Source organism: Myiozetetes cayanensis, unplaced genomic scaffold, assembly GCF_022539395.1.
Source record: "Myiozetetes cayanensis isolate MyiCay16 unplaced genomic scaffold, myiCay2020 scf2-11, whole genome shotgun sequence".
NCBI classification, from domain to species: Eukaryota; Metazoa; Chordata; class Aves; order Passeriformes; family Tyrannidae; genus Myiozetetes; species Myiozetetes cayanensis.
In genome coordinates, this window is record NW_026087411.1 from 5574803 (window position 1) to 5602238 (window position 27436).

General features: G+C 43.7%; 1 protein-coding gene across 2 annotated transcripts in view; it reads right to left on the reverse strand.

Annotated features, from left to right (window-relative positions):
• Positions 1–8151: 8151 nt before the first annotated feature.
• The window catches only part of PELI1 (pellino E3 ubiquitin protein ligase 1), a 43319-nt gene continuing 24034 nt past the window's right edge, over positions 8152–27436 (reverse strand). Inside the window, exons 1-7 of one of the 2 annotated variants that reach the window (XM_050315466.1) lie at positions 25238–25415; positions 16198–16342; positions 15665–15794; positions 14005–14106; positions 11853–12050; positions 11559–11747; positions 8152–10571 (exon numbers count right to left, since the gene is read on the reverse strand). In XM_050315466.1, the coding sequence (XP_050171423.1) occupies positions 10005–10571; positions 11559–11747; positions 11853–12050; positions 14005–14106; positions 15665–15794; positions 16198–16268 (1257 nt within the window). In that variant the 5' untranslated portion in view covers positions 16269–16342; positions 25238–25415 and the 3' untranslated portion in view covers positions 8152–10004. Of the gene's footprint in view, positions 10572–11558; positions 11748–11852; positions 12051–14004; positions 14107–15664; positions 15795–16197; positions 16343–25237; positions 25416–27436 lie in introns of those variants that run through there. The other variant, XM_050315467.1, reaches the window with a different exon arrangement.

A 27436-nucleotide genomic window follows, 5' to 3' on the forward strand; every position in this document is an offset into this window, starting at 1 on the left:
AGCTTAAACAACAGTTAAGAGAGCTGAGAGGAATCCAGAGTCAGCAGGGCCAAGTTAAAATTTACTCTGGAGCCTTCAAGAAACTAATCAAACGCTTGTCAGTGAGCGACACTATAAACTCCAGGGGACAGAAGAGGTCCCACAGGACCAGAGAACCTATTATTAATATTTAGGGGGACATCCAAATACAGCATTAATTAATATTAAAGGCCCACATGAGCCTTAAAGCCACTGCTATGGGCTTACAAAGACAGGCCGTGTCTAATCAACTCCATCCCTCTCTTTGATAAGGCAGCTGGCCTGGAAACTTGGAACACACAGATGTGCTGCATCTTCACTTGAATCCTGCTGGCTGATGCAGCCACCAAAGGAAATGGCCTAGACAGCATTACTACGAGGTGAACAGGCAATCAAGTTGTTTACGCTCAAGGTGGAACATTCACCACGTCCCCGGCTCTGTCTGTCCCCTCAGCCACTGCCATGGGAACGGAGGCTCCCAAAATCTGACCGAAGAGGTAGGAGATTGGATTTCTGTGCACACACCATGTGGAGTGGGAGTCACAGGAAGACAGTTGTTTTCACACAGGAAATCACCATCAGCGAGGAAATGACGCCAATTCCCTACACTACAGTCAAGGTCTTGGAATTCTCGAGCACCTTTTCTTTACAAGACGTGCATGCAACTCACCCCCAGTTCAGCTTTTAATGAAAGGAACACTTAAAACACTCTTCCACCAATCTCCCCAGCCCACAGAGCCTGCTGCAGCCTGCTGCTTCCAGCTGTCCCTCGTAGGAGCCTTCTCATCCTTTGAAAGTTGCCGTCTTCTTTCCCAGCTCTGCGGAGAAATCTGGCTAAGAAGGAATCTTGAGGCCATTCTAATGCTGTTCTCCTCTCTTCCTGGTTGCATTCATTATTAATAGCTCATCATTAAATGTTAATACATTGAATATCAGAGGTTTAAGGTTTGTTAGGCACCTTTTCTCCCTTTTTTTTTTTTTTCTGCCAAGTCTATTTGTTGGACAAGTTCATTCAGTGTCACACTGGGGAAGGTGCTGATCGATAACAGACATACCTTTAGCAGGAAGCTGCTTTTTTGCTTTATTTCCAAGCTCTGCAGAAGTGCTTGGAATACAAAAGCTTTTGCTTGGAGTTGTTTCTTTTTCTCTAAGAAAACAAACCACAAACAGTAGACAAATATTTGGTCCCAACTTGCTCCTTGGTTCATTTTAGTAGATACGGATTTATGAGTTCTATCTTCATTCATTGATGAGTTGATTTCACAGGGAAGATGGCCTGTGTGGGACTGATCCTAAGGCAGGATGTATGCCCAGAAGAGTGTGAATGGTGGGTGCTCCAGGCAAAGCACTGAAGGCCTTGGTAGGGGAGAGCCTCTCCATCATGTTTTTCAGGATGGAATTTGCTCCACCCCCATCCCAGGGGTGCAGCAGTGACACTGTCAGCAGCACTAATATTTGCTTGCACAGGGTTGTTTCAGTGTGGATCATCCCCCTCACCTTGCAATTAAAACCTGACAGGAGGACTCTGTAGAAGATCCCGATTGCTGAACAGTCAGGGCTCAGGCACCCAAAATTGAAATGCTTCTCTGTGGGCAAAAATGTACTGAAACAAAGAACCATCAGGACATTTTTCCTCAGTGGAGGAGGTGGGTAAGTCTTTGAAAGGACATAAAGCATGTGGGACATGGGCAGGGCCCTTCTCTCTTCACTCAGCAAGCGGAGGGGCCTCAGGGAGGATGAGGTGAAGCTGAAGACAGAGTTCAGGAAACAGAAGCAAGAACCTGTCAGTCTGGCAAACACAGCCTACGAAGAAAGATCAAAAGGACTGCTTCAGCAAAGAGAAGAACAGGCTGAGGAGAAACATGCTGAGAGCCTTTACCATGTAAAATGCTGCTAGAAGGAGCTATGGCCTCCACGTGCTCTCGGTCCTAACTGCTTTAGTCCTAATGTGCTAAAGATGTCCTTTCGGGGGGCTTTAGGTTCAGGAAGAGGAGACATTTTTTCACTAAGAGGATGGCTGAAACAGGACCAGGCAGTCTGGAGAGGTTGGGAATCTCCATTACTGCAGATTTTGAAAGAAGAAGCAAGTGGCAGACTTGCAAGCAGCATTTGGGTAGAACTGGCCCTGCCATGGGGCAGACTAATGAAGGAGAGGACCTTCCATGGATCTGTGGTTACATTATGAACATTCTTAAATCAGCTCATGCAAAGGAACTTGCATCTAAAACTTGCAAAAATAAATTGTTTCATACAACCTGGGAACTCTTATGGGTGGTGGTTGGGTTTTTCTTTCCTAGGGATTCCCAGAACTGCTCTTCTCTTCCTCTGCTGTGTCCTGAGGAAGTCCACCTCAGACACACCACCTTTATTCTTCTGTACTGGGAATTAGCCCCTGAATCACAGTCTGAAAGATTGTTTGGGGCCAGCAGAGCCTAAGCCTCCTGCGTGACACCATTCAACGTATTTTTTTCACTGCAGAAGCCTAAATAGAGCCTGGCTTTATTAACCATTAGCCTATAAAGTTAAAAGTATAACAAAATGCAGGCACACATGGTCTATAAATATATTTATGCTGTTGTGAGGAACATTAACCCCAGGCCTCCACGGTATGAAAAACACTCCACCATATAAATAATGTACATTTGGCAATATTGGTGTGGGGACAGGGAGGCTGGGTGTTTGTTTTTTTTTTTTGCTTTAGGGCTGGCAGGAGATCTGGGCAAGCCCCACTTTTGCAGAGGCACTGGCCCCTGCTCCAGCCCTGGCTTCGCTGGCTGGCAGCTGCCAAAGAGTTTGCCGTGAGCGTGATTCATCATCACCCAAAGGTGCTTGAACACACCTTCTGCTTCTCCTGCTCCAGAACAGGTGGAGTGAGATTTTCAAGTGATAGAAGAGTGACGCTGGCAAAAGTGCTGAGTAACACTGAAAACCCCCGGAGTGGTGGTGGAGCCGAGTCTCTGGCATCGCTTACCCTGCCTCCTCAGGAAAGCTGCTCTGGATCCACTTTTAACGTGAATAAGTGAAAAGGCATTAAATATCCATGCCCTGGGTGGTTATGTGGTATTTAAAGACCCACTGATTGATTTAGCTCCCCTTCAGAAGGGAAGCAAGGGCTACTTCAGTGACCTGAGGCCCTGGCAGCTTTGCTCTGCTGGTGTGATCACAAACTATGGGAAGGGGCAGAGGATGGGAAAGGTGCCCACACCCCTGTGACTTATCTCAGGCAACATTTGTCCCCCAGCACTGGTGTAGGGTGACACCTGCACCACAGTCCCACAGAGACTTTGGGAATTGCCAGCCACTGTGCCAGGGGGAAGCACAGGCCAGAGAGAGGAAGGAGGCCAATTAAAAAGCCAGGCTGTGCCTCTGTGTTGCTCAGGGCTAACTGAACAGATGATGGCATCGCTGGAAGCTGCATTTGCTTTTAATTGTCCTTGTTCCACTGAATAACTAATTCTCTCCTCCTCCCACACGACAGAGGAAAAAAAAAAAAAAGAGGCATGGGATTTTTGGAAAGGATGAGTTGACTCAATTCCTTTCATCCAGCACATGACAGCAAGCTGCAGTTTTTAGCTTTGCATCCAGGCAAGTTTAGAATATCGCTGCATGCGTTTGTTTTGTTTCAAATCTTCTGGGATCAGCTAAAAATATTATTGTGGAGAGATGTAGATATGGAAGCACTAAAGACTTCGTGTTCATCCAGCTCCTGAATTACAGCCAGCCAAAGGGAATAACACAGGTAGATCCCTTTTGTAAGACAGTTATATTAAAAAATGATTTTACAAGTGTCAGAGGGCTGTGAAGTGGGAGGTGCTGGGAATCTGAGCATGATCCAGGGAAAGAAGCGTATCCCTTCAACCCAGAGACAGGCTTACCTTGCCTTTCGTGAGCTGCTTCCCAGGAAAGCCATTGCTCTCTCCTAATCCTTGACCAGCTTGTGTTTCCAGCCTTTTCCAGGACAGACTGAAAGGAAACCCTATCTAGGCTGAAGACTAGATGACAAAAAACCCCTCAGAATGCGTTTTGTAGGGCCTGAGTGCAGACAACATGGTTCAGTGCATTAAAAGTCACATATTTCAGTAGAATCAGTTAAGGAAAAGGCATAACCACACAAACATGACAGAAACTTTTCAGATAAGACATTTGCAGAGAAAAGTGAATTTAATTTTTTTTTGGGGGGGGGGCAGAGGGGATGTTTTGAAGCAGAAACAAGTATAAGGGCCAAAAGAATGAGATATAAACAAGCAGACAGTTAATCTTGGGATTTGATAGTAAATACACCTAAGGAAGCTTTTCCCACTGAGTGATTTAACTGTATACTGCACTTACATCTACTGCCTGACAATGTGAACTATCATTTCCTTCCTCCTCTCTCTATGATGTTCATGCTTCGTGTGGTGCTCCTGGGGAATCCTCAGGAGTCCAGTGTGCACTCTGCAAGGGCTGGAGAGGGGAAGCCTTTTCATGAGACCTTTCCACTACAACAAGGAAAAACAGACAAATCCCGTCATGAGTTCTAACTCCAAAGGATTCCACTCTCACTGTATTTCTGAAAGGCAGCAGATTTCCAGTATCAGTCTCAGTACAGGACTGGCATTACATACACAGACAAGGTAGAGGAAGGAAACTGGAGCACATTCATAATTTACTCTTGCCTCAGAGCTGTTTAGTGACACTAAATCAGCAAAGTATTCAAAATAAAAACATCACAATATTGCAGGCATTGCCAAATTACAAAGGATTTGCCTCTGACAGCAGGAAAGTCCTTCTGATCATTTGCACCCCTGCGAGGTATCTCAGCCCCTGCATGGCAGTGACGGCAGAACCCAGGACCTGCTGGTGCCTTTGCTGCTGCCACAAACACATCCCCACCAGCAGAGCCAGGCAAACAGCACAGGCCAGCAAACAGGGTGACTTTGGTGCTGGTTCCCATTCCCTCCTGCCAGCCCTACAACAGGGGCAGTAGGACAAGGATGGAGAACTGGGCACAACAGCAGCAAAATCAAGAGCGGCAGGGAGTGGGCAGGAAGCTCCTGACTGCCAGAGCTGGCACTTTGCCTCTGGTTACTCATCCTCCCTCGAGCTCAGCCTCGGGAAACACAGCCCCAGGAGATGCCGTACCTGATCCCACGCAGGCTTGTGCCAGGCAAGGTGAAGAGAACCTGCTTCTGCAGCCCCCTGTTCCTTGTGGCTGCATAATGGAGTGTATCTGCCAAGGATGGAAGGCAGGAGGATGGGCAGCAGCTCACAGGGGGTCCAAGGCAGGAATACGAAGATTCAGGCACCGGGGCTTACAGCTAATGCCGTTCCTTAACGCTGCCCCGATGCCCAGGCATGTCCAAAGCCGCCGGCCCTGCTGCAGGCTGTGTGTGAGATGGTTGCTGTCACAGAGCCACCTTAGGCTGGAGGGAGTAACAGCCCATTTTTTCTGCTCTTCAAATCTGCCCCCTTTTTGTTTTCAGGACAGGAGATGGGACCAGACCAGACCAACAACCAGTAACACCCAGCTAAGCTGAAGGAGGCGGCTGTTCCTTGTGCAGGCAGCGGTGTTTCCCCGGCTCAGCTTTGTGTCACCAGGCACGTTTCCATGGGATACTGCTCCCAACAGCACAGCGACGTAGTGCTGCTCTCTGTGAGAAAACAGGGTCTTCTGCTCCTGCTGCTGCCCTGGAAGCAGCACCTGGGAAGGGGCAAGGTCTGCTGCTGCCCCTGCAGAGGCCACACTTGCCAAAGAGGCCCTGACCCACGTCACAGGAACCATCGCAGCTCCTGCAGAGATGCTTTTCCAGATCTTCACAGGATGAACAACGGCACCTGTTTGAGTGATCTCCTGCAGCAACAAAGGAGCCTTAGAAACTGCATTTCTAGGATGATCACAGCCCTTGGTTAAAGCCAAGTGCTACAATTAAAAATAGACGAGCTTTGCCAGCGTTTTTACAGAAAAGGGATGAGCCAAGACTAGAATCAGGAAATGTGGTCTAATCCAACAGCAACCAGGCCTAATCCAGGCTGAAAGACAGCATGCAAGTAGCTGTAGTCATGATGATAGATTTATATTGCAAAACTGGAAAGGTATTTTTAGAATGGAGCCTGGAAAGCGTCACTTCAGAAGGAGATCGAGCACGGCACGGCAGGATCATTATGAGATTTGCAGAGCACCTTCAAACATGGGAGTCTCCTGAGGTGACTTCATCATCGTGTCAAGCCTTCCAGGAGACCAGGCTCATTCTTGCAGGTGTAACAGGCCTAGCACAGATGGGATCAGACCACCCCATCCACAGCCTGCACCACACAGCTCAGAGCCACACCAGGTGCACGTGGGAATGCTCCAACCTGATGGCTGAGTCGGCCAAGGAACTGGAGTGCTCTGTTAGTGCCAGGCTGCCCACCCAGGGAAAAGCCCCCAGGAACCTCCCTGTCAGCTCCTGCCCTGCTGCCAGCCAACACATGGAACTGCCCCACTGCTGCTCTGGGGATTAAAAAAAAAAAAAAAACCACAACAACACGAAAACCCCAAAACAACAAAAAGGCTTTGTTAGCCAGCTGCTGTGCCAAGCTGCTGCCTTCTACCACTGTTAAATCCGTGCAATTTCCTACAGCTGAAGAGCAAATTAAAGTTAATTAAATCACATCTCACTGCGCAGGACAGAGCAGCCATGCACAAACCAGCTGCAGAACACTGGCTGCTGATTTCCAGAAGCACTTCTGCAGAACTTCAAAAAACATTGAGGCTAGAGAAGCACCTACACCTAACCTCCTTTTCACATGCATTCCCTCATCAGTTCCTCCCAAGGGCAGTGCTCTCCAAGGGAACAGTCCTGTCCCATCTGCTGGTTGCATCACCAATGCTCCTGTCAGCTGAGTAAACCTTTAAAACCAGGTGAAGGTCACAGATCCCACCCGGGGCTGGTTTTTGCAGATGCAAGAGGCTGATCGAGGCTGTCACAAATGGAGCTGTGGTTGCCTCAAAGCCAGCACAGTGCCACCTCCTGCATCTCGCCCAGCTCCAAAATTTGTTCAGAAGCAATGGCCTTAAAGTTCAAAGTGCTTCAGTCAGCTGGTTGAGTCAAAGGAATCATTTTGCTTCTAATCTGATATTAATTTTACCATTTACAGAAGACTATTGTTTCAGAAAAGCAGCCTGGGGGACCTCAAACAGGGAATCTGTCAGAGCTGCTGCAGTTAGTGATGGAACTTGCTCCTCAAACTACTCAACCATTGCTATCCTGCTTTTGACAGTGGGATCTTCCCATCTCAAGCATCTGAATGCCCATGTTCTGCCCTTTTAAAAACGGGATTAACAAGCCCAGCTTGGGTCAAGAGAAGTATGCAACAGGCAGAGAACGTGGGGCAGACTCTGAAGATGGATCTTAGCCTAACACTCTCTCAGAGACACAGCCAGCTGTGCTCTGACACCTTTGTACGGGGAGTTTCTTTTTGAAGGGGGTGAGAGTGGGGCAGGAAAGTACAGTGAAAGCAGAATGACTCATCTCAAAGAGGGTAGAGGCTTAAGGATGGCTGCGTGTTGGACATGGACCTCTCGTCTTCCCCTCTGTGGTCCGATGTGCCTGTACCCAAGGGCACCACTGGCTCCACACCAGCTGTGCCTCCAACACGGGGTGAGTACATCGCTTTCCATCCTCCCCCTACCATCTCCTGCTCAGTCTGTGCCCACAGTTCAGCTGCATGTTACTCACACTGCTCTGTGGCTTTCATCGTGTCCTTTCCTGATTTTTCACGTTCCCACCGTCAACAAGATCAGGGCCAGGGAAGTGTCAACCAGATTTTGTGGAAGATGCAATAAAGAGCTCTGATCATTCTAGAAGAGCCCAGACATTTAGTTCAGGTTTTGCTCACATTTCAGTATTTGTAACTTACTCGGGGAAGAGATCATTTAACTGTGTCTTTTAAACACTCTCACCTTTGTTAACACGCAGTTAAATATAAAACACGTTAAGAGGTCACATCTGACAGGAACCATTCAAAGCCATGACCAGGAAAAGGTGCAAAGTCTTTACAGCTGCTGTTTCTCTGTGCTCTTAACCCACATGCACAGAACAGACACCTTAGGTGACAAAAGAAGGACCATCCCCATCTCTTGGAAACAAAGCCACAGACAATCCCGAATTTCTATTTTTGAAAAGTGTTTACTCACGTAGTTTGAATAAATTAATTTGCAAATAAAAATTAAAACTACAGTATACTATAGTTTGAATAAGATGATTAGAACAACTACAATACAGGGATTTCTTGCTGCATAAGTTTCATTACTTAATGCATATAATCTGGAAAATGTCAAAATCAGTTATATTTCTATGGAAAGGGAGTAACAGCAGTTACTTGTACATGACAGCTAACTGAACTTATAGTACAGGTTTCCTGACACATGCATTTCCTGAGTGAACCAAACAATATATATAATTTCTTTTTAAAAATGGAGAAATAATTGACAGTCAAAGTAAGTAATTTATGACATTTAAGCAACACAGGTCTCTTTAAACCAAGAACATTTTAGAACAGCTTCAAAAGAAAAATGAAAGCTATGCTGTAAAGTACAGAAATTTGCTACTGTCAATTAATTATACAGTACATATTTAGGGGGAAAAAAAAGAATGTACGAAGCTGGCCGAGAAAGCTCAAATCAATCCTAAAAAGGTCAGGTTGAGTGTTTGCCTTGAAGCACAGTGGGTCAGCAGCAAAGCTGCACTGCATGTAGTGCACTGGTCTTTTCTGTAGATATAGAGGGAATGGAAGGGGAGAGAGGGGAGAGCAGAGAGAGACCAGTTAACCAGAGCCCACCACAGCATCCCACACTGAGGGGTCTGAGCCCAGCCCAGCCCCAGCTCCCTCCAACAACGTGACCAGCTGCCCAAGGATGCTGGGACATGGGTACCAGGCTCCACCTTTGTTCCATCTATGGCCTCGATGAGCATTTGCAACCTGGTAAAGGCCCCCACGTACCAGTCTGAGGGTGGAAGGCAGAGCATCCACCTGACAAACCCCTCCCAAGCCAGGATGTGGCCAAGTTGCAAGTTGCTCCCCACACTTGAGCCCGAGCGCCTCCGCCTCTCCCCTCACCCCCACCCCAAACAGCAAGGAACAGAACAAGCCTCATCTTTCAGGTCTGTTCATTTTAACATTGAAAAAACCCTCACAAATGTCACTAATGCTAAATAAAGAGAAGTGTTAGCGTGAAGGGAGAAAAAAAATCCTTAATCTAGACTAAGTTGCATATTCAAAGAGTCTGGTAAATATTCTCCTCATAACCAGATCTTAAGTACAGTCCTACCAAAAAGACATTTTAGGAAGTCCTTCTCAGCTACCTTTCAACACGGTTAAAGCACAACTTTATGCCATCATAATTTGCATTAGCTTTGTTTAAAAAGCATTTTAACTACTCTAAGAACTCAGTATTTTAGATTAAAAGATTTTTCTACCATTTCCATCTCACGTTCTTCTCCATCCAGAACTACTCTACATGTCCAACTGCTGGATGTCACACACTATGACCACGCTACTCTCTAAACATTCTACATATGTTCAATAATAAAGATAAATAGAAAAGAGTTAATATACATGTTATATTTTACAATGTTTGCATCCAAGCTGTAAACTAATGTTCTTTGAACTATTTACCCTCCATATACAAAAAGAATGAGACAACTTTCAAACACTTGTGGGCGTGTGATTCAAAACCATTAAACGGAAGGCATCGAAGTTCACTCTTACAACACTTCCTTCACCTCTCCAGAAGTAGTTATTAACTAAAAAAAGCAGGAGTTCTCCCCCTCCTCCCCCCAATTTCTTCTATTTCCAGACTTTTCTCAACAGAGAGGGATTTAGCTGTTGTAAGAAAAAAAAAACCCAAAAATTCTTCATCTTTAATGCAAACCAGCAAAGCCCAGAGAATATGAAAAAACAGTTGGTTTAAAAATCGGAATCGCTTAGCTTATCAGTTTTACTGCAGTCCTTGGTTAACACCTGTGTTAGTCAAGAGGTCCTTGGAAAATGAGTCTGATGTAGCCCTGCTCACCAGCCAGCTGATGGGCGCAGAAGGGACAGGCCGCGTGGAAAGTGTGAGTACCGTGAGGGAGAGGGATTTGGGACCAATATGCAGTTGTCTTTTCCGAGCACACGTGTCCGCACGGGCTGAAGGCATGGGTCGGAGGCCCGGCATCCACGTAAAAGCCCGCTTCGCACCCCAGCCACAGCGGCACGTAGGGGCCGACGGAGCGGCACATGGGGCACTCGCGGTCCTTGCCGTCTCTCTCCTCCTTGTTGCCCCAGTTATGGTAGCCGTGCACGTGGCCGCAGTTCAGGTACACCCAGGGCTGCTTCTCGTCTACGACATCTTTCCTTTTCATGCTGGGGAAGGCCAAGGTGTTGAAGCCCACGGGGCACTGGGGCCTGGCCGCGTTGATCTCCTGCCTCAGGGCCTCCAGGTGCTTGACGGTGGGGGTGCGGGACAGCCCCTCCGCCGTGCGCCACAGCAGCGTCGCCCCGCACAGGTCGATCAGAGACCCATCCTGGAGCTGGTTCGTTTCGTTCTCAACCTTGTGGTGGACAGAGACAAAGAGAGGTGTCACCTAAGGGTACCTGAAGAGGAACACCGTGCACTTCCATAATACAAATCCGCCCGGAAGGTCCAGACAAAGTTCCGAGCAGTTCGTGGTTGTCCATACAAGATGTCCATGGAGAGCCCAAGTATATCAGCTTCTCTCTCCCCTCTTCTTTTTTTTCTTTGGGAAAAAAACCCCACCCCAACATCTTCAGAAATCAATGTGTGCATTAAAATAGACCACATGAAGTCATGAAAAGCTCCTCTCCAATCTTAACTTCTCTCAACCCCATCCCTACCTCGAGCACTCCCAACTATGCTACTTCAGTGGAGGAATGGCACAAGCCTTCTCTAGTCCTCCATCATATTTTAGACTGTTTTATTCAAACACACCTTTACACATGGCCTTCCCCTCCTCCAGAAAGTCACCTGTTAGTACTCCAAGCTAAATACTTCACTGAAAATGTTCAGTGTAGAATTTCTTTTTGCTGAGAGATCCCAAAACCAATTATCTACCAAAAATATCACCAAAGCTTTGTAAACAAGAGGAAGCGGAAAACTCAGAACGCAAAGGTGGGAATTAATATCCAACAAAATTATAATTATTCTTTATTGTTCTATGAAAAAGGGAAAGTGGGAAAACCTTCAAAGCATAAACTCAAGAGGGAGAATCAGAAAAATACTCTTTAAAATGCGCACAGGACTAGGACAGTTTGCAGAATTGCATAGTAGACTTGCAACTCAATTTAGAAGACCAGTCCAGATGTGCAATTAAGTGCTAGTTTGCAGATAAACTCAGTAATTCAGGTTGAGCAAGACACCTTTGTGCATGAAGACAGGACACTCAGAAGTCAGCGTAACAGACTGCAGAGGTGACAACTACACTGAATTACAGCAGATTCCAGCTCTATGCCCAAACTTTACCACTTATGGCTCTATCCATGTTGAAAAGGCCGCATAAAACACTGGTCACTACTCTCACCATTTTCCCCCTCTGTTGAGCCGATCTGGTTTCACGGAGGCTGAACACATTCCCACACACAGAGATCTCTCTCCACACCCCTGGCTTGGAGTCCTCTGTGAATCCATTACGAGGATGCATAACAAGAACTCCATTTGTTGTTAGTCCATCCATTTGCCCATCTGATGTCTTCCACTTTGCAGCTTTCTCCTAAAACAAATTACATCAATGATAACTTTGTCTGAAGTGGAGCTATGAATTAATTTTAAAATAAGCCTGAACTGAACTGTTAGGGCAGAAAAAAAGTTTCCTCACCCCAAGAAAAATGTTTTTTGAGGAGTCAAATCCTGCAGCATATATTCTTGCTGTGAAAGGAGGGTTACGTTCACATATGATTCTGCAGGCAAACCTTGATATAGTGCTCTGCACAGACTGTGTATCTGAATTACTCTGACTTCCAGGAACTGTATCTGTTACTACAAAGTCTATAGGGCTCTCCGTTGACCGACCAATCTGGAAAGAGATTAAAAAAAAAAAAAAAAAAGTCAGAAGTTTGTCTTTGGGTCTGGGAATATTCAAATTTGAAGCACTTGTGATAATATAAAAATCATGATGTTACAGTTTAAAGCATTCCCTTCCACCCATCTAAAGCCTAACATGAATTAATGAATTATTCTGATCACAGTTATTTTCAAAGCTGGGTATGGCCAGCTAAAGGAAGGGGAAGTAAAATGATATAATTAAATCAATTCTGAGGTGACTTCCTACTGAGGGCCTTCTCATCAGGGAGGTTACACTCAGGTCAGGTGGACGAGCTGCAGCAGCACCAAAATAGCCAGGAAACAGCAGTCAGAGGGAAGAAAAGTGACATTCAGTCACTCTGCATGCCTGCAATATTCTGAACAATGACAGACTAGGTGGAGGTGTAGATGTAGGAAAACTAGCTTATGCGAGCTGTCTCTTCAGCTCTGGTGGGGCACTGAGAAGTAGCAAACCTTTTGTGAAAGACCAGGTACAAGGTGCTTGTGGCAGAGAGGGGTTACAAGAGCACTCACAGAACACAAGAACTCAACATCTGACTACAATCAGATTTTTATGGAAGCTGGCTTCTTTTCAGAGAGTTCTGCAGTCCCACACAACTGCACTGAGTTTGACAGAACTGCATGGATATCGCTGCTTTTCCAGTCAACTCACCTTCTCCTTTCTTCACAAAGTAAGAAGAGAAGTAATATCCCCCTCCCAAACATTCACATAGCCAGGTTTAAAGCTCTTACACACTGCCAGGGCTCTCAGGCTCCTTGAAAACAGCTGGTTATATCAAGACTGATTAACTGCTGAGCAGGACAACCCAAAAGCTTGATGTGCTCTTTTGGTGAAGGCTGGAGAGCTTTCATGAGACTAAAACTGCTTTGTCAGAATGTATTTTTCTATTGCTTCTTAGGCAGGGTAACCCATCAGTACACGGGGATTGCCAGGGGCAATTTCAGAGCAGCACGCCTGCCACAGCATGCCTGAAGAGAGAACACTCACACAAACAATAGCTTGTGCTGCAGTGAGTTCATTACAGTCCTTTTGCTCTGTTGTTAAGTATTTGCAGTTGCAGAGCAGCTTCCTCCACCACTTCCCAACGCCTCCCACCTCCTTAGATCTTGCAGTGGCGTCACAGCTAAATGCTGTGACAGCAAAACTCCTTGCCATAAATTAGTGACAACAACGAGCGGGGGAAAAAGAAATAAATCAATGCAAGACCAGTTTGGGAATCAGAAAGAACAAAGCACACATTAAAAAAAAAAAAAATCCAAAACAAAACCCTTCCTTTTGAGAAAAACAGGAAGCAATTATAAGAGATGTGTGAGTGCACACCACAGCTGCAAATGTGCTTGCGGTCCCTTCTCAGGCACACAGGAGCTGCAGCGAAGTTGCTCTGAAGTGCCAGTGTCAGCACTGAGGCTCCTCTCTCCACACCTCCCAGCACTTTGGACATTTCTGGGTTTGCTTAAAGAAGTTCAGGGTATTTTTCATATTAGTTGTGCCAGAAGCTTTCCTGTGTGTGTTTCTTTTACCCCGTCTCCAACTGGCTGATCCCAAATCCCTTTGTAAAGTCCAGAAGCAAAGTTCTAAGTGCTTAAAGAGAACTGTGCACTTTATTCTTCATTTAGCAGAGAGGGACTAGGAAACAGGTTACAGGACTTGCCAACTAGCAAAGCCAAAACCATAATCCAGTGCATTAGTCACAAACACCCCCCTGCCAACTTTCACCTTTGCCCAAGTCTAAGAGAGATGCACAGACACAGCCTTAGTTATGGGATGGCCTGGGGAACAAACAGAATTAAATTGTTCTGAAGAGTAAACGTAGAAACTTGACACATGCAAACTTGTGGGTCTGATGGAAAAAAGCTTGCAGAGAGGATGCCTTTTTTAGAAGCCACCAAGAGTGAGAACACACTTAAATGTTTACTTCACATACCTGGAACATATCTGTGTTGCTGTCATGTGTGTATTCAACTACTACTGTCTGGGCCCGAGACAAAGTGTAAGATATGCTGTGTTGGTCCTTATTACTTATTGCCTACAGAAAAATGACAAATATTATTGAACCAGCGCATAATAACTCTTCAATATACAGCAACAAAGTAGACTATATCTACATATATAAAATCAGGCTCCTGTTCTGAGCTGGTTGTTAGTAACACACCTGTAGTTAAACTTCACAAAACCCTGTCCTGGTCATTAAAAAAAAAAGCTGCAGGATTGATTCAGCAACAGACCAAACTGGTCTCTTCACCACATGCTGCAACAAAATACACGTAACCAGGGCATATTATTAGTCGTGTTTTGTGTTAAGGCAACGCTGGCCTTAACACAAAAGAACAAAACAACCAAATGCAAAGGCCAAAACTGAATGTAACACCTTCATGGCCATCTCAGCCTCAACCTGTCCAACAGCAAAGTGAGGACTAAAACTTAGGGACTTCATTCTAAAAACAGGACCCAAGTTCGTAATAAAATCAGTGATGACTGATAATATACATAGACAAAAAAAGTGGTGGTAAATAGGGTAAAATGGAGAAACTCAGCACAGAAGTTGTAGCAAAGTAATCTAGGTTTCAGTTTGTCAGTCTGGATGTTCATTCTGCAACTCCCAAGTAGGAACTGAGCAAAGACTATTCAAAAGTGCATCTAAACAGCACTTCACTTGAAGACCATGAATAATTTGCAAAAATAAGTGTTCTTTTCACAGATCTCCTGTGAATGTAATTCTACTTACAAGAACTTGGGTTAGAAAAATGCTTTTGATTTCAGAAAACTTCACGGCAACTTCCTGAATTCAGGGATCAATGTTTTTAACTATCAAGGTATTCAGGGAGTCAAACACTCAACACTACAGTATTTGTTCAAGGGCCTGATCTTGTCACTGGCAATTTCTAAGTAACCACTAAACCTCCTCAAATTTCATTGTTTTAGCAGAAATGCTCCATTAGTTTTTGAGCATAATTGCACACACACTTGAATGGCCACAATACAGAAATATTTCATGGTTAATACCTTAGCTATAATGAAGTTTTGACATGAAATACAATTCAACTTCAGGACCTAAGCCCCTCCTTTACTGTTTCTTTACTGCTCCTGATTACAAGCTCTATGAACCACGTCCTGCAAAACCCACCTGGCCCCATCCCTGGGGAACTCCTACCCATTGTATGGAGCAGTAAATGCACATAGAGCTTTGGCGAAGAATCATTTAAGATTCAGCTTTAGTGAAGCAAAGTTAGCCCTAAAGCACGAGTGAGTGCAAAAACGCAGTCTAGAACTGATGTCTGTAGTGAGTTTGGAAGGAAAACAAAATACAAAGTTCTACATGACCAGTCTGTGCCTGGAACGTTCATGTTTCAAAAATAATTATTTTTCTTTCTGGCCACAGCAAGGACTAGGCACCAAATCTGCCTTGTTGAACTGTTTCTTGCTAACCCTGACAGGTACAAAAAAACCTTGGATAAATATGAACCATTCTTTTCACAGCCAGAGCTTCATGCTTTTTTACACTGTTTCATAACAGCTCTGACTTGATGGAGCTCCTTATTACAGCACTAGGAGAAATCAGACTTAACTAGAGAAATGGAGCTTACCTTTGCTGCTTGAGGGGTACAGGCAATGTGCACAGTGCTAGGTTTCACCCCATTTGCCTTGGGCCTTTTAAATAAAGCAAACCTACTTTTTCTTCTTCCTCTATCTCCGTTTGGGAGAGACCCATTGTACCTATCAAAAAGCACAGAACAAGAACAAAGTCCATCTTCCCGTGTTGCTTAGCTCCTCGTGAGATACAGGCCCACAAGGCCTTTCATTCTAAGCACAAAGTATCCTTAATCAGTATAGCGTTACTAATCACAGATTTTTAATTAATCACACTTCAATCCAAGAATCGATGAATGCAATATCGAAACATGCCCACAGAATCACACACGAAGCTTGTAGGGCTTTATCTCTACATGGTGTGTTCATGCTGTAAATGAAACACTCTAAATATTCACCAACCCTGGTGGAGAGACAGTATTTAGAGAATTTTGATTGAAATAAACCCCTAAGAAATAGACAGACTGTCCTCCAAGACTCCAATGTAACCCAGGAGAAAATCCTCAGACTCTCACACTCAAGCACTTACCCTAATACAATCAATTCACCATATTTGACTGGTGCTTTTGATGGATGATTTTCTTGATCAGGAGAAAACATGAGCTTAGCTAATGACTTCTTCTCAAATTTCAGGTCTCTGATCAAGAGTTGTGGCACACTTTTTTCATTATTTCCTGGAAAAAACAAAAACAAAGTTAAATGTAAGAGAAAGTACTCAAATCCCTGAATTAAACAAACTTGCACACCTATCTGGTACAGTAGGCACAATATTTTGTGGTTTCCATATTTTGGTTTTGGCTGAAATAATTTAAAAAAACCATTCATATAAACCCACGTGAATTAAGGTTGAATTGCCCTGAAGAACTAGCAGGGCACAAAAAAGTGCACTCAGAAAATTCCACTATGGCCTTGAAATATCCACACTGCTTTTCCATCATGCTAGCTTTTAGAATAAATGGTACATAGCTTCATTTAGGATATTTTGTTCAGCTATTAAGAGTAGAGCCAGATAAGCATTAAATTTAAAGAAAAAAAATACAAAGCAAGATCAGTCTGTTAGCTAGAGGTAGAAGCTTTCATGGAAAGTATCTCATTCAGAGCTTTCCAAGAAGTTTCTGGATTTGCAGACGGAAGGAAGTTGTTTGACAATTTGATACTGAGTCTACCATACAAGTGTAGGTTGTGCAACGTGATCTCTCATGTTTAACCAGAGACAGAAGTCATATAAACATCTGTTTGAAGGAAATTTCCTGAGGGAATTCCACATAGTTCTTAATGAAAACAGTCTTGAAGCGTATTTTCTTCCTCAGACTTCTGCTTTGAGGAACAGTTCTTACTATTATATTTTACAGCTTCTCATTAGGAGCATTTCCAGACAGTCCTGACCTATCCAGCCCATCTCTGACCTTCCTCCAGAGAAAGCCTACCCTGATGAGCACTTGGTCGATAAAGAATAAAGTTGATGCCAGCCTGTTTGAAGCTTTAATAGAAACAAGAACATTCCCCTTCCTTCCAGGTAAGTTTTCACACCAACTCAAAAAGCTATTCATCTTTTTTAGTACTGATGGTTAACATCCTGCCTTCCGTGCAAATATACTTTCAGACACACACAGCATTTCCTGCCATCAACTTTGATCACAACTACAGTGCTGTATCTCCATTTTCTTCTACCTTAACTGGACCATAGTTATTGGCAAAAAGACTTCATCATGCAGATTCTATCTACCACCATCTTAAGTCGTAAGAACAGAGAAAAGGACGTGGCAGTGCTTGACATCTTGCTCTTATTTGTTCAAAAGCTGATGCAAAGATCCCATTACTGACCTTATCTCTACACCCCTCTCCCAGTCCTCTTTGCTCCTTCATTGAGAAGCTTGGCCTTCAACATGTCTTCTCAATCTACCAACTTCTTATCCAGCATGGACATATTGATTGGCATGTGCAATCTGCTCACAGTGCTCCCTAAGAACTCAGTTTGCTCCTTCATGCTATTCCACATACCTGTGAGGGCTTCACACAAATAGAAAGACATCTCACTGTTCTACAAGTGTTGGCTGTTATGCCTGCAGAACCCAACCAGGAGGCTTCCTCCCTTAATTTCTCATTATTTTCCAAATCTTTTCTCCTTTGTTTTCAAGTATGAGTACTGCAGATTTCATAGTGCTTGACACGAGTTAACTGCAGACTGTCTCTGTGTAACATTATCACAACTGTATCCTGACCCACTGCCATATGTGCAAGTGCACTGCAATAAACCTGACTGGCACAACACTCCTACGAAGAGTCTGTGTCCCATCTACACGACACTAACACCGATACATTTTTGTTGCACACACCGTGCATTTCAACTCGGCAGCTGTCCTGGTTCAAGCCTTTGGGACCCATCACTCTGCTGGTGCTGGAAGTGCCTTGTACTGATCCAAGAATTTCCATCTGTCCCTCAGGAATAGCAGCAGCACAGGAGGGAGCAAAGCAGTAGAGTTCGCTCCAAACCTGCTGATCCGAGTTTAGCAGTAACTCCACTGGGATTGTGAGGGTACTTACTGCTGTAGGTTTTACATTTAAAATTTTAAGACAAAGAATTTAAAGCAAACTTGTCACATGAAAATGAGACCTTAAACCTTTATCATGCCAGTAGTCACAACATACTGAAGTAGGGACTGCCCCACTGTTGAGGAGTCCCACAACATTAACTGTTCACAATTTTCATGTTCATGTCTTCTAGAGTCCTCCTTGCCCCCTGACATCACACCCCACCCTGGAGCACCACACCAGCAGTTCTCTGAAACCATGTGCCTATAAAGACACCTCAGGCCTGGTTTACTGACATTAATACTGAGCTATATTGATCTTAGTGTTCAATAATGTTCTCAGTTCTCTAACCGCATCTCCTGTCTGAAGTATTTCTACTTAAGAAGTGAGGATAAATCTTCATGCTTTATCTGTATATAAAAATAAGGATACATTTTCTATAAAGTATTTTTACTATCAACTTCAGTTTTTCTTGTTTTATTTTAAAATCTCACATGATGAGATTTCGCTTGTATGATTATCTTCTTGAAAACAACTCATGTTTTCATCTTCTCCCCACATGATTAACCTATTTTCTACTTGAATATTGATCTCCTCAGCAGGCTCTCCCCCTGGAATTCAGTCTTCTCCACATAAAACTAATTTCATCTTGGCCAACAGTTGTCCTTTGCATTGACATTTAAGAACTCACAAGAAATACTGCTATGAAATCTGGAGCGCTGCCTATTAGAAAATAGCACAGGACTAGTAAATACCATGACACAGTAACCAAAGATTTGCATAGTATAACCCCAACATTGCAGTGTTTGATAAAGAGCTGAAATCCTTTCACTCCGAGAAGGTGGGAAGGCAAGCATTAAAAATAACTTTAGCTATTAATACAATACCAAAACAGGTTTGGTGTAGCTTCTCCTCTTCCTCTGTTCATCCAAATGAACAATTTCACAGAAAGCTAAAAAATACATCTCCCAGTGTGAGTCAGCTTCCCAGTCTCATTAAGATAACACCTGGACAGTTAAAGGAGATCCTAAGAGTTACCTGAGCAAATGGCCAGTAACCTCCTCTTAAGAGATAACTCATAAGAAATGATAAACAGGATCAACAGTGCCCAGGGTCAGACTTCAGCAATACAAGAAATTATACAGAAAATCTTAGTGTAAGAAAAAGTGTCCAGTGTCTAACACTCGGCTCCTCCTTAAAACATTTTCTTTTGTTTTACACTTAAAGAAATCCAGTTTACTTTGCACATATGATGGAAACTCACTTCTTATTAGACTCAAGGAAGATTCAAGAGTTAGAAATCTGGAGCTATCACTAAAAACACAGCTTGCTCATCCATTTTCAAAAGCCTGGCTTGAATGTTAGAACTCTGATTTTTTTAGAGATGCATCTCAGAACCTTTATGAGCTGCACACACCACTTTCACAACTACTAACACCCCCAGATTACTTCAACTCAAGCACATACAAAATTCAGCACTCCTAAGAAAAATAAATCAGCCCAACATACACACTATTTCTCACCCAGTGTGATCTGCCTGGTACCCAAAAGGAAACCTCTTCTTGTTCACATAAATAACAAAGATCAAGTATATCCATTCTCCCTATGAGATCCTGAAGACTAGACCAAGGCAAATTTGTTATCTGCAAATAAAACTCAATTGTTGTCCCACCAGAGAGGAGTCTAATCTAGCCATGGGATAACATTTCCACTTCTGAAACAGAGCAGGCTTGTGGATCATTTAAATCTGAGTAAAGAACTTACAGGAAGCAATGCTTTTGAGTTGAGAGGAAGGATCTACTAATATATATAATGGGTCTTCTCTTGTAGTATAACCTGATCAGTTTTTATTCCTAGAATACTACAGGAGCCTTCCTCAAAGTGTTAGGAAGGGCTAATTAAATATGTTAAAAAGACAACTTGGCCCTCAAGTGACAGCTGAGGAACCAACCACTTGAACAAAATACATGCAAGTTACAATTTTGCTTTTTGCAGCAGCATTTCCAGACATCAGTGGAAGATGCTTCAATGGAGCAGGCTCTGAACAACAAACTGCTCTAAAGTCCTCCAAACACCTTCAATGCTGATGAGGAACAAGCTGTCAATTACAAGATCCCACCTCATCCAACATTCTTCCAAAATCATAGAACTGGCAGCAGCAAACTTTTCATGTCAAGACCTCTGCTTCTGCCAAAGAGAAAAAGGCCAAAGCCTGAGAACCCCTACCTGTGCACAGTCCTGTATTAAGGACTGGAAAAGATTTTCTGAGTAATGCAACTTGCATGGTTAAGAGCTGAGCACAACTGTTTGCAGTTAGCACAGAACCACAGTGGGTACCAGTTAAAATCCTTCAGTCTCAAAAATAGGAAACTGGACCAGGGAGAACTCATGAACAAACAGTACCTTTTTTTCTCTTAACACTGGCTCCTCTGGAGGCAGGAAAAGGCTCAGTGAGGACAACTTGCTCAATACTGTCATGTGAAACTGTTTTGAAAGACTGGAAAGAGATAACAACTAAGCTGAGAAAAGTATTTCTTTGAGGAATGTAAATCTAGGTTCTTACGAGCCACCCTGTTCTCCAGTACTCCCTAAAGTCACAGAAGGCAAAGACAGAAGAAAGCAAGCCACAGATTTCTGACTACATTCAAGTAAAAGGAAAAGCCATATAATTCCAGTCTCTCCTGTCTCGTGCAAGCCCTAGTCTGAACCCAGACTATGCCCTGGAAAGACCTCATAAACCATGCTTGATTTCATGAGTTTAAGAGCCCACTTTCACTGAACACATCGTTTTCAATGGGGGACAGATTGAATTTGAGTTGGTTTTGTACTATCAGCTTTAGCTTACCAGCCATCCTCAACCACTCAGCTGCCTTTTCTGATCACGAGACTCACATAGGACCAGGCTTTGGTGGCTTCCACAGCAAGTCTTTCAGGTCTTGTTTGCAGTAAGGCAGAGCACCTTGTGAATCCGTCTGCTATTTAGCAGACCAAGTACAGCTTTTGGAATTGCAGCAGAAACAGCAGCATCTTAATGGTTAAAATGGGGCAGGGGGAGGGGAGAACATAAATTCAATGAGCCCAAGCAGAGATTCATTAAACACTCGGCTGTGAGCTAAAAATACTAGAATAAAAGTCTCTTTGTAATAAATTACCGTCATTTTCTAAACACAGAGCCAGCATTATAGGCTGCTAGCAACTGTAGCTAGTGCCAGACTAGCCCTTTTCTAAAATACTGCATAAAAAACCCACTTTCACAGTATAGAAAGAAGTCCTCTGTCAGTGAGTATATTAAAATAAAAATATGCTGATTCAGATGCAAAACTGGGAATTTTCCCCTCCATTTTTCTAATATTATCTTCTTTATGCTCTAAGTCTACACATTTGGAAGTCTGGATTGTTTTGGCTTTTAGAAATAAAGCACAAGGCATCTTGTCTATTACTGTTTTTATTTTGATACGATTTGCTATTTGCTGTTCTCCATTTATTATCCTTGCAATTCTCACATCCAGCTCTTCCCTCAGCAATTCTGTGTTCAGTGGTGGGGGGCGGGGGATACAGATGAAATGGAATCTGGTCCTTTTGGCAGCTACTCAGTGGCAGAACAAGAGGCAACAAACAAGCTACAACCCACAAAATCCTGATTAGCTACTGGGGGGAAGGGGGAAACAATCCAGAGAGGCTGTGAGATCTCCATCCTTGGAGATCAACCTCAGCTGCATCTGGCCCTGAACAGCCTGATCTAAAGCAGTCCAGCCCCACTTTGAGTCCAGGGACTGAACCAGACACCCTCCCAACCTAAACTGTTCAAGGAATACAGTTAATTTTAGGAAGTCCAACACAATTCTATCAAGCAACTGAAACATGCACTTTAGGTGCACTTTTGATCAATTTGACATAAATTATGAGCAACTCCATTACCAATGAAACACAATTTTGTCCTTATCCCCCCGAGATTTACCAAGGCCAAAAGTAATTCTCAGCAGACTGACTTCTTGTTTGAGTTCCCATCAAGTCCAGGTTGCCAGGTTTCACAGACAATATCAATGTTGTTACTGATTTCCACTGGTGTGAGCAACAAGGAATCGGCTCCTTGCATCACTATGTTTCTGAAAGCTGAGACAAAGGTTGAGAAATCACTTTCTTCTAGGAGATGGTTAAATCGCCACTGGAAAGTTATTCCCCTTTCACTGGTTTTCCTATCAATCTTTTTGTAAACTTGTATTGAAATAGTTTTCACCGAAGCGATCACTGGGTGAAAGGGCATGTGTTTATCAACCACAGTTTTCACACTTCTTCCAGTTTCCAGTTAAAAACAAGCTCACATCTCCTTCAGACACATTCCTGCAATTTTAAGATCAGTAGGTTTTGATACTCCACTTTTGAGATTGGCCAGTTCCTGTCTACAGCTCGCATCCTTCACTGGAGATGCACAGGGAAGGTACAGTGATGCAGCTGTTGGGCATTCCAACTGCACCATCACTTTAGATCAGTAGCCATACATACCTTTCTAAGGAAGGATAATTCATTTTCTTTCCAGAAAAGGAAGCTTTTCAGCATAACACTCCCCCCCAAGAATATGCCTTGGGAGTTTTGAAAAATCAGTCCAGCCTTCTGCTTCTGTATGGCTCGTTATTTCCTTAGTCTACACTGTACACCTTTTCTTTTATAACTCAGAATAAGCTGAGCCATCCCCTGTACACAGAATAGTGTCTTATGATACGAAAGCATCAAAAATAAGACAAGGCCAAGCTCTGAAATGAGCAAGGAGCCTCTCCTGGCACAGGATACCAAGCATAAACCAATGCAAACAGCTATCTGCTACTGTGCCTTGGGAACATCTGTAAAGTCTCAATAGAGGAGTTTCTCATTCTCATAAACAGAATGAAAGCATCTTTTTACCGTGGACATCTGCCCTTAGTGGGTTGGTCATCCTGGAAACAAGTCATGCAAGAGTCAGAGCACACACACACACACACACACAAAAAGGGCCGTTGTGTGTAGACACATTCAAAGGGGCATTAACTTGATACACAAGAGCAGATCTACTGTTTTGCTCCAAGGCTACAGCTAACTTTTTCCAGGCTAAGAAACAGCAGTTTTGGTCAAACTGGCATCCAGCATCCTGCTTCAAGTTCTGTTCCAGCCTCAGAAGTGAGTCTGAGCAATTTTAGGAAAGACAGGAACAGCGCTATGAGGACAGGCAACCTTGCTCAATGAACAAGGGAAGTGTTTCAGAACAGGACTTCTATTATAGGCACCTATATGAAAATCTGTACTTTATGATAGTAGTCAAAAATAGCATTTCTGTTCAGAAGATGGAAAAAACCATCTAAGCATAGGGGGTTGGTTTTAGTCAGACCTCTGCTAACTTCAGTTCTCTTATTCTGAGCCACCATTGATGAGATGAGAATGTGGTTGGGTGTACTAAACCTGGAAGATTTACGTAACCAATAACGATCCACTCCAACAGACTGACAAAAATCAATTCTGAAAATATTCCCCTGAAAAAAAAATTTAAAAAAAAAAATCAAAAGAATCCAGCATTTTTTTCAGTTATGAAAAAGTAACAGCTGATCCTCCCCTGAGGAAACCACGATAGCCTCCTACGGGTTATAAATGATGTAATTCAGACTGCATGTGGGAAGCCAAAAACATTTGTCTTTTAGCACAAGGTGTCTATTTTAAAGCTGTCACCGCAATATTATCTGTATCCTTAATTAGCTGAGAAAGTTCTTCACCAGTTAAACTGCTACATTTCCACGCAGCCTAAGCCCCCTTGTCACCTCTATCCTCCACGTCAGCTTTTGGATACACTGGTGAGGATGCACAGACTCTCACACGGGGCACAGCCCTTCCTCCAGCGCTCCCTTTTAGCACTAGGGACAAATGCTACAGCCTGGACTTGCTCCATCAGCTGAACTACCTGTCAAAGTTACTCACAAAAGCTACTTCAGCAGATCGATTTACAGCTTTCTCCATGAGGTTTTGGCTGCACCTGCACTTCGGCTGCTACTACAGACTCTGTGTGCTATGTTAAAAAAACGTATAGTTTTGATTTCACGTCACTCAGATTATCAAATGAAGACAATTTATAACCTGAAGAAGCCATAAAACAATACCACACAGAGCCATGCTGGGAGAACATCACGTGTTCATTAGCCATAGCACTACCTAGTTGTACCTTCAGGGAGTGCCTTGAGAAAGTACAAACAGGAAAGAAAAAAACCTTTGTTCAATACCGGTACAATGTGGCAAAAGTACTGTTCTCATACAGAGAACTCTGCAGTTAGAAACCTTTAAAATTATCCTCTCTACTGCCTTCAGACAAATTACGGAGTATTACCTTAAAAATAAGCGGTCCCAACTTTCAAGTCAGTGACAAAAGCAAAACTTCCTAAGAGTTTAGACCAAAACAGAGGCATCTTATTTTTAAGAGGGCTGTTACACAAATCAGCTTTGATGAACAAATCCAGGAAGATTCACTGTCTGATGCACCTGTACTGGACTAGGGCTGAGAAGCCTGTGCTTGTAAAAAACCACAATGACTTTTTGTTCTATGTTTCTGAACATGACAGTCTTGCCTTTTATTCACTACCTGATGAGGCAGTTCATGTACCTAAGGATCTGCTAAACAGGTATTTGTATTACACTAAAGCCTTTTCACATAGGATACTAAACCATCTTGCAAAAATAGGAGTTACAGTTAAAGCCTCTTTTCCAGTTTAGACAACACAGATATTTAACAGCACCATAAGAAATTCCCCTAGGTAATGATGACAGTTTCAAGGCATCTTGCTCTGCACCCTAAAAATGAGAAGGGACTGGCGTTTCCTACGAGCAAACAGCATTTATTATACCGGGCACTCTGAACGCCTCTTCCTCTCTGAGGTGGAAGGGCAGCCTGCAGACACACTGCCCGCTCTCACATTTCCTTTCCACCACATCACTGAAAACCACTGCAACTGAGGAGGCTTTTGAAGAGAAACTGAAACAATACCACACCGAAAGGGAAAAGCGGTGGCATGCAGAGCACTTACCGGGATCTCTGTGTCCTTTCGGTGTTTCTACACAGCAGAGAAGAAAAAACCCCAACCCTTCGATCTCGTTAGAAACCAGCTGAAATCCACCAACTCCTTTAAACCTCCGGCAACCGCCAGACTGAGTGACTCTGCTCCCGAGCGCTTTTACTTCAGCCGTGGGTAGCGCCTTCTGCCTAAAGAGGGGCTGGCTCTGCCTTGCGTAAGCCGGGTAAACACGGGCTGCACCGCACGGCATTGGCTGGAGGCAGAGCCGGCATCCTGCTCCCGCTCCATCAATTCATCTGTCCCTCGCCCCAAAAAGGAAAAAAGGAAGCGGAGGGTGTGCTGAGAACAATACTGCGGCCCAATCGCCTGGCAGCTCTGTGGTTGGGGTTCTCAGAGAAACACTGATTTATTTCCTTCTCTTACATAACTGTACCCATGCATGCTATACCTTTTCTTTCCTTTTTTTTTTTTTTTTTTTAACCACCATTTATTAGCCCAGCTAGCTTTCCTCACCTCCCACACAAAGAGTAATTTCTTAATACAGCGAGAGTTATACCAGCAGAAACTCTTCAGGCGTTGCTACCCCGGTTTTCACTAACGCTGTAGAATTGGACACACCACGCACCCACAGACACCACCTGTGGCCAATGATTCTACAACAGCTCATTCCTGTAGGATGCACGTTTAGAAAGGCAAATCTGCACGTGCCAGACCAGGTTATGAGCTCATTTCTCATTCCACCAACACTGAAATCGCTGCATCGAGCCAGTGGGTGGGATAATTTAAATGTCTGAGCCATAAAGCGGTGATCAAGTTACCACAGCTTCCAAGTCCAAGTCGCTGCCTCTCGCAATCAATCATGCAAATGTTCAAAGGCTGCAAGAACGGTATGACAACAGTAGCTTAACCTTTACATCAAGTTTTACATCACACTGTGATGTAAAATTTTAAAGGTTTCTAACTGCAGAGTTCTCTGTATGAGAACAGTACTTTTGCCACATTGTTGTAGTGGGCCAAGGAGGTGTACCTGGTTAACCTGGCTCAAGCAATGTATAACACACAGGCTGATGTTTCATATCTCCCAAGTTCTATGAGTGACTGTTGCCTCCTGTTTCTGCTGCTCCCTCCTTGTCTTGCCACCCCAGCTTTCTAAGCACAATTTTATGGACTGACCTGTCAACATTTTTAAACGTTGGTTTATCCACTTCATTGTTTTTCAGCTGGATCTCTTCCCTAGTTCAGCTCACAGTATAGTCACTGGGTAACTCTTATATCTAAAAACTGTCAAACAAGCTTTCTGTTCATAGTGCCATAACACAGCATAAGTTGCAACTCCACATGTGGCAGCTTCATTGCTGAAAACCAGGTGAATGCATACCTGTTTTGTCTCCCCTCAACCTGTACTCCACAGCCAACCTTCCCCTAAGTAATACTGTATGGCTGTCCTGTTACAGGATCTTGTCACCTACCTGAAAAATTCAGCTGCAGAACACCTTGACACAGGACATTCTGGATAACAGAACTATACAAAGGCTCAAAGACGTGTTTGTTTTTTTCTTATCATAGATTACTAAGCACAAGAATACCACTTTGCTCCACAGCAGTGATTAAGCCGCAGCTGCTGAACACTGAGAAGTGCCTGGAGAAATATCTATGTACAGGTGCTCCCTTGTTTTCACTCTTCTGGTCACCAAAAAATCATGCTACCGAACACCGATCTGAGATGGTATGGTCATTACCACAGCTATCAGATTACTAAGATGGCAAAAGGCTAAGGGAAAAAACAAAATAAACAAACCTCCAACTATTTTAACCCAAATAATTTTGCTTATCTTTTTGTGGGTTTATTCTGTAAACCTGCCAAGTGAGGGGATAGGGACTTTCTGGATCAATCTCAACAGTAAAGCCAGAGACTCATCAAGTCCCATCTTGAGACTAAAGCTGAGTCCTCCTCCCTGCCAAAAGTCAGTGGCTTCACCCTACTGGCACACGAACCCAGCTCTTCCACTGGTAACACGAAGATCCTTAAAACAGCACTTTTTACTGGGGTGGAAGAGTCACATAACCCCACCTCCCCAGTCACTTCCAAATATTTTTTATTTTGTCCTGGCCCATACAAAGCTGGCAGCTTTAATACTGTTTTAAGCAGGGCTGAGGGTTTGCTTTTGCCAGTTTGTTTTTAAGAAGAAAAAAGAAAACCACATCAGGACT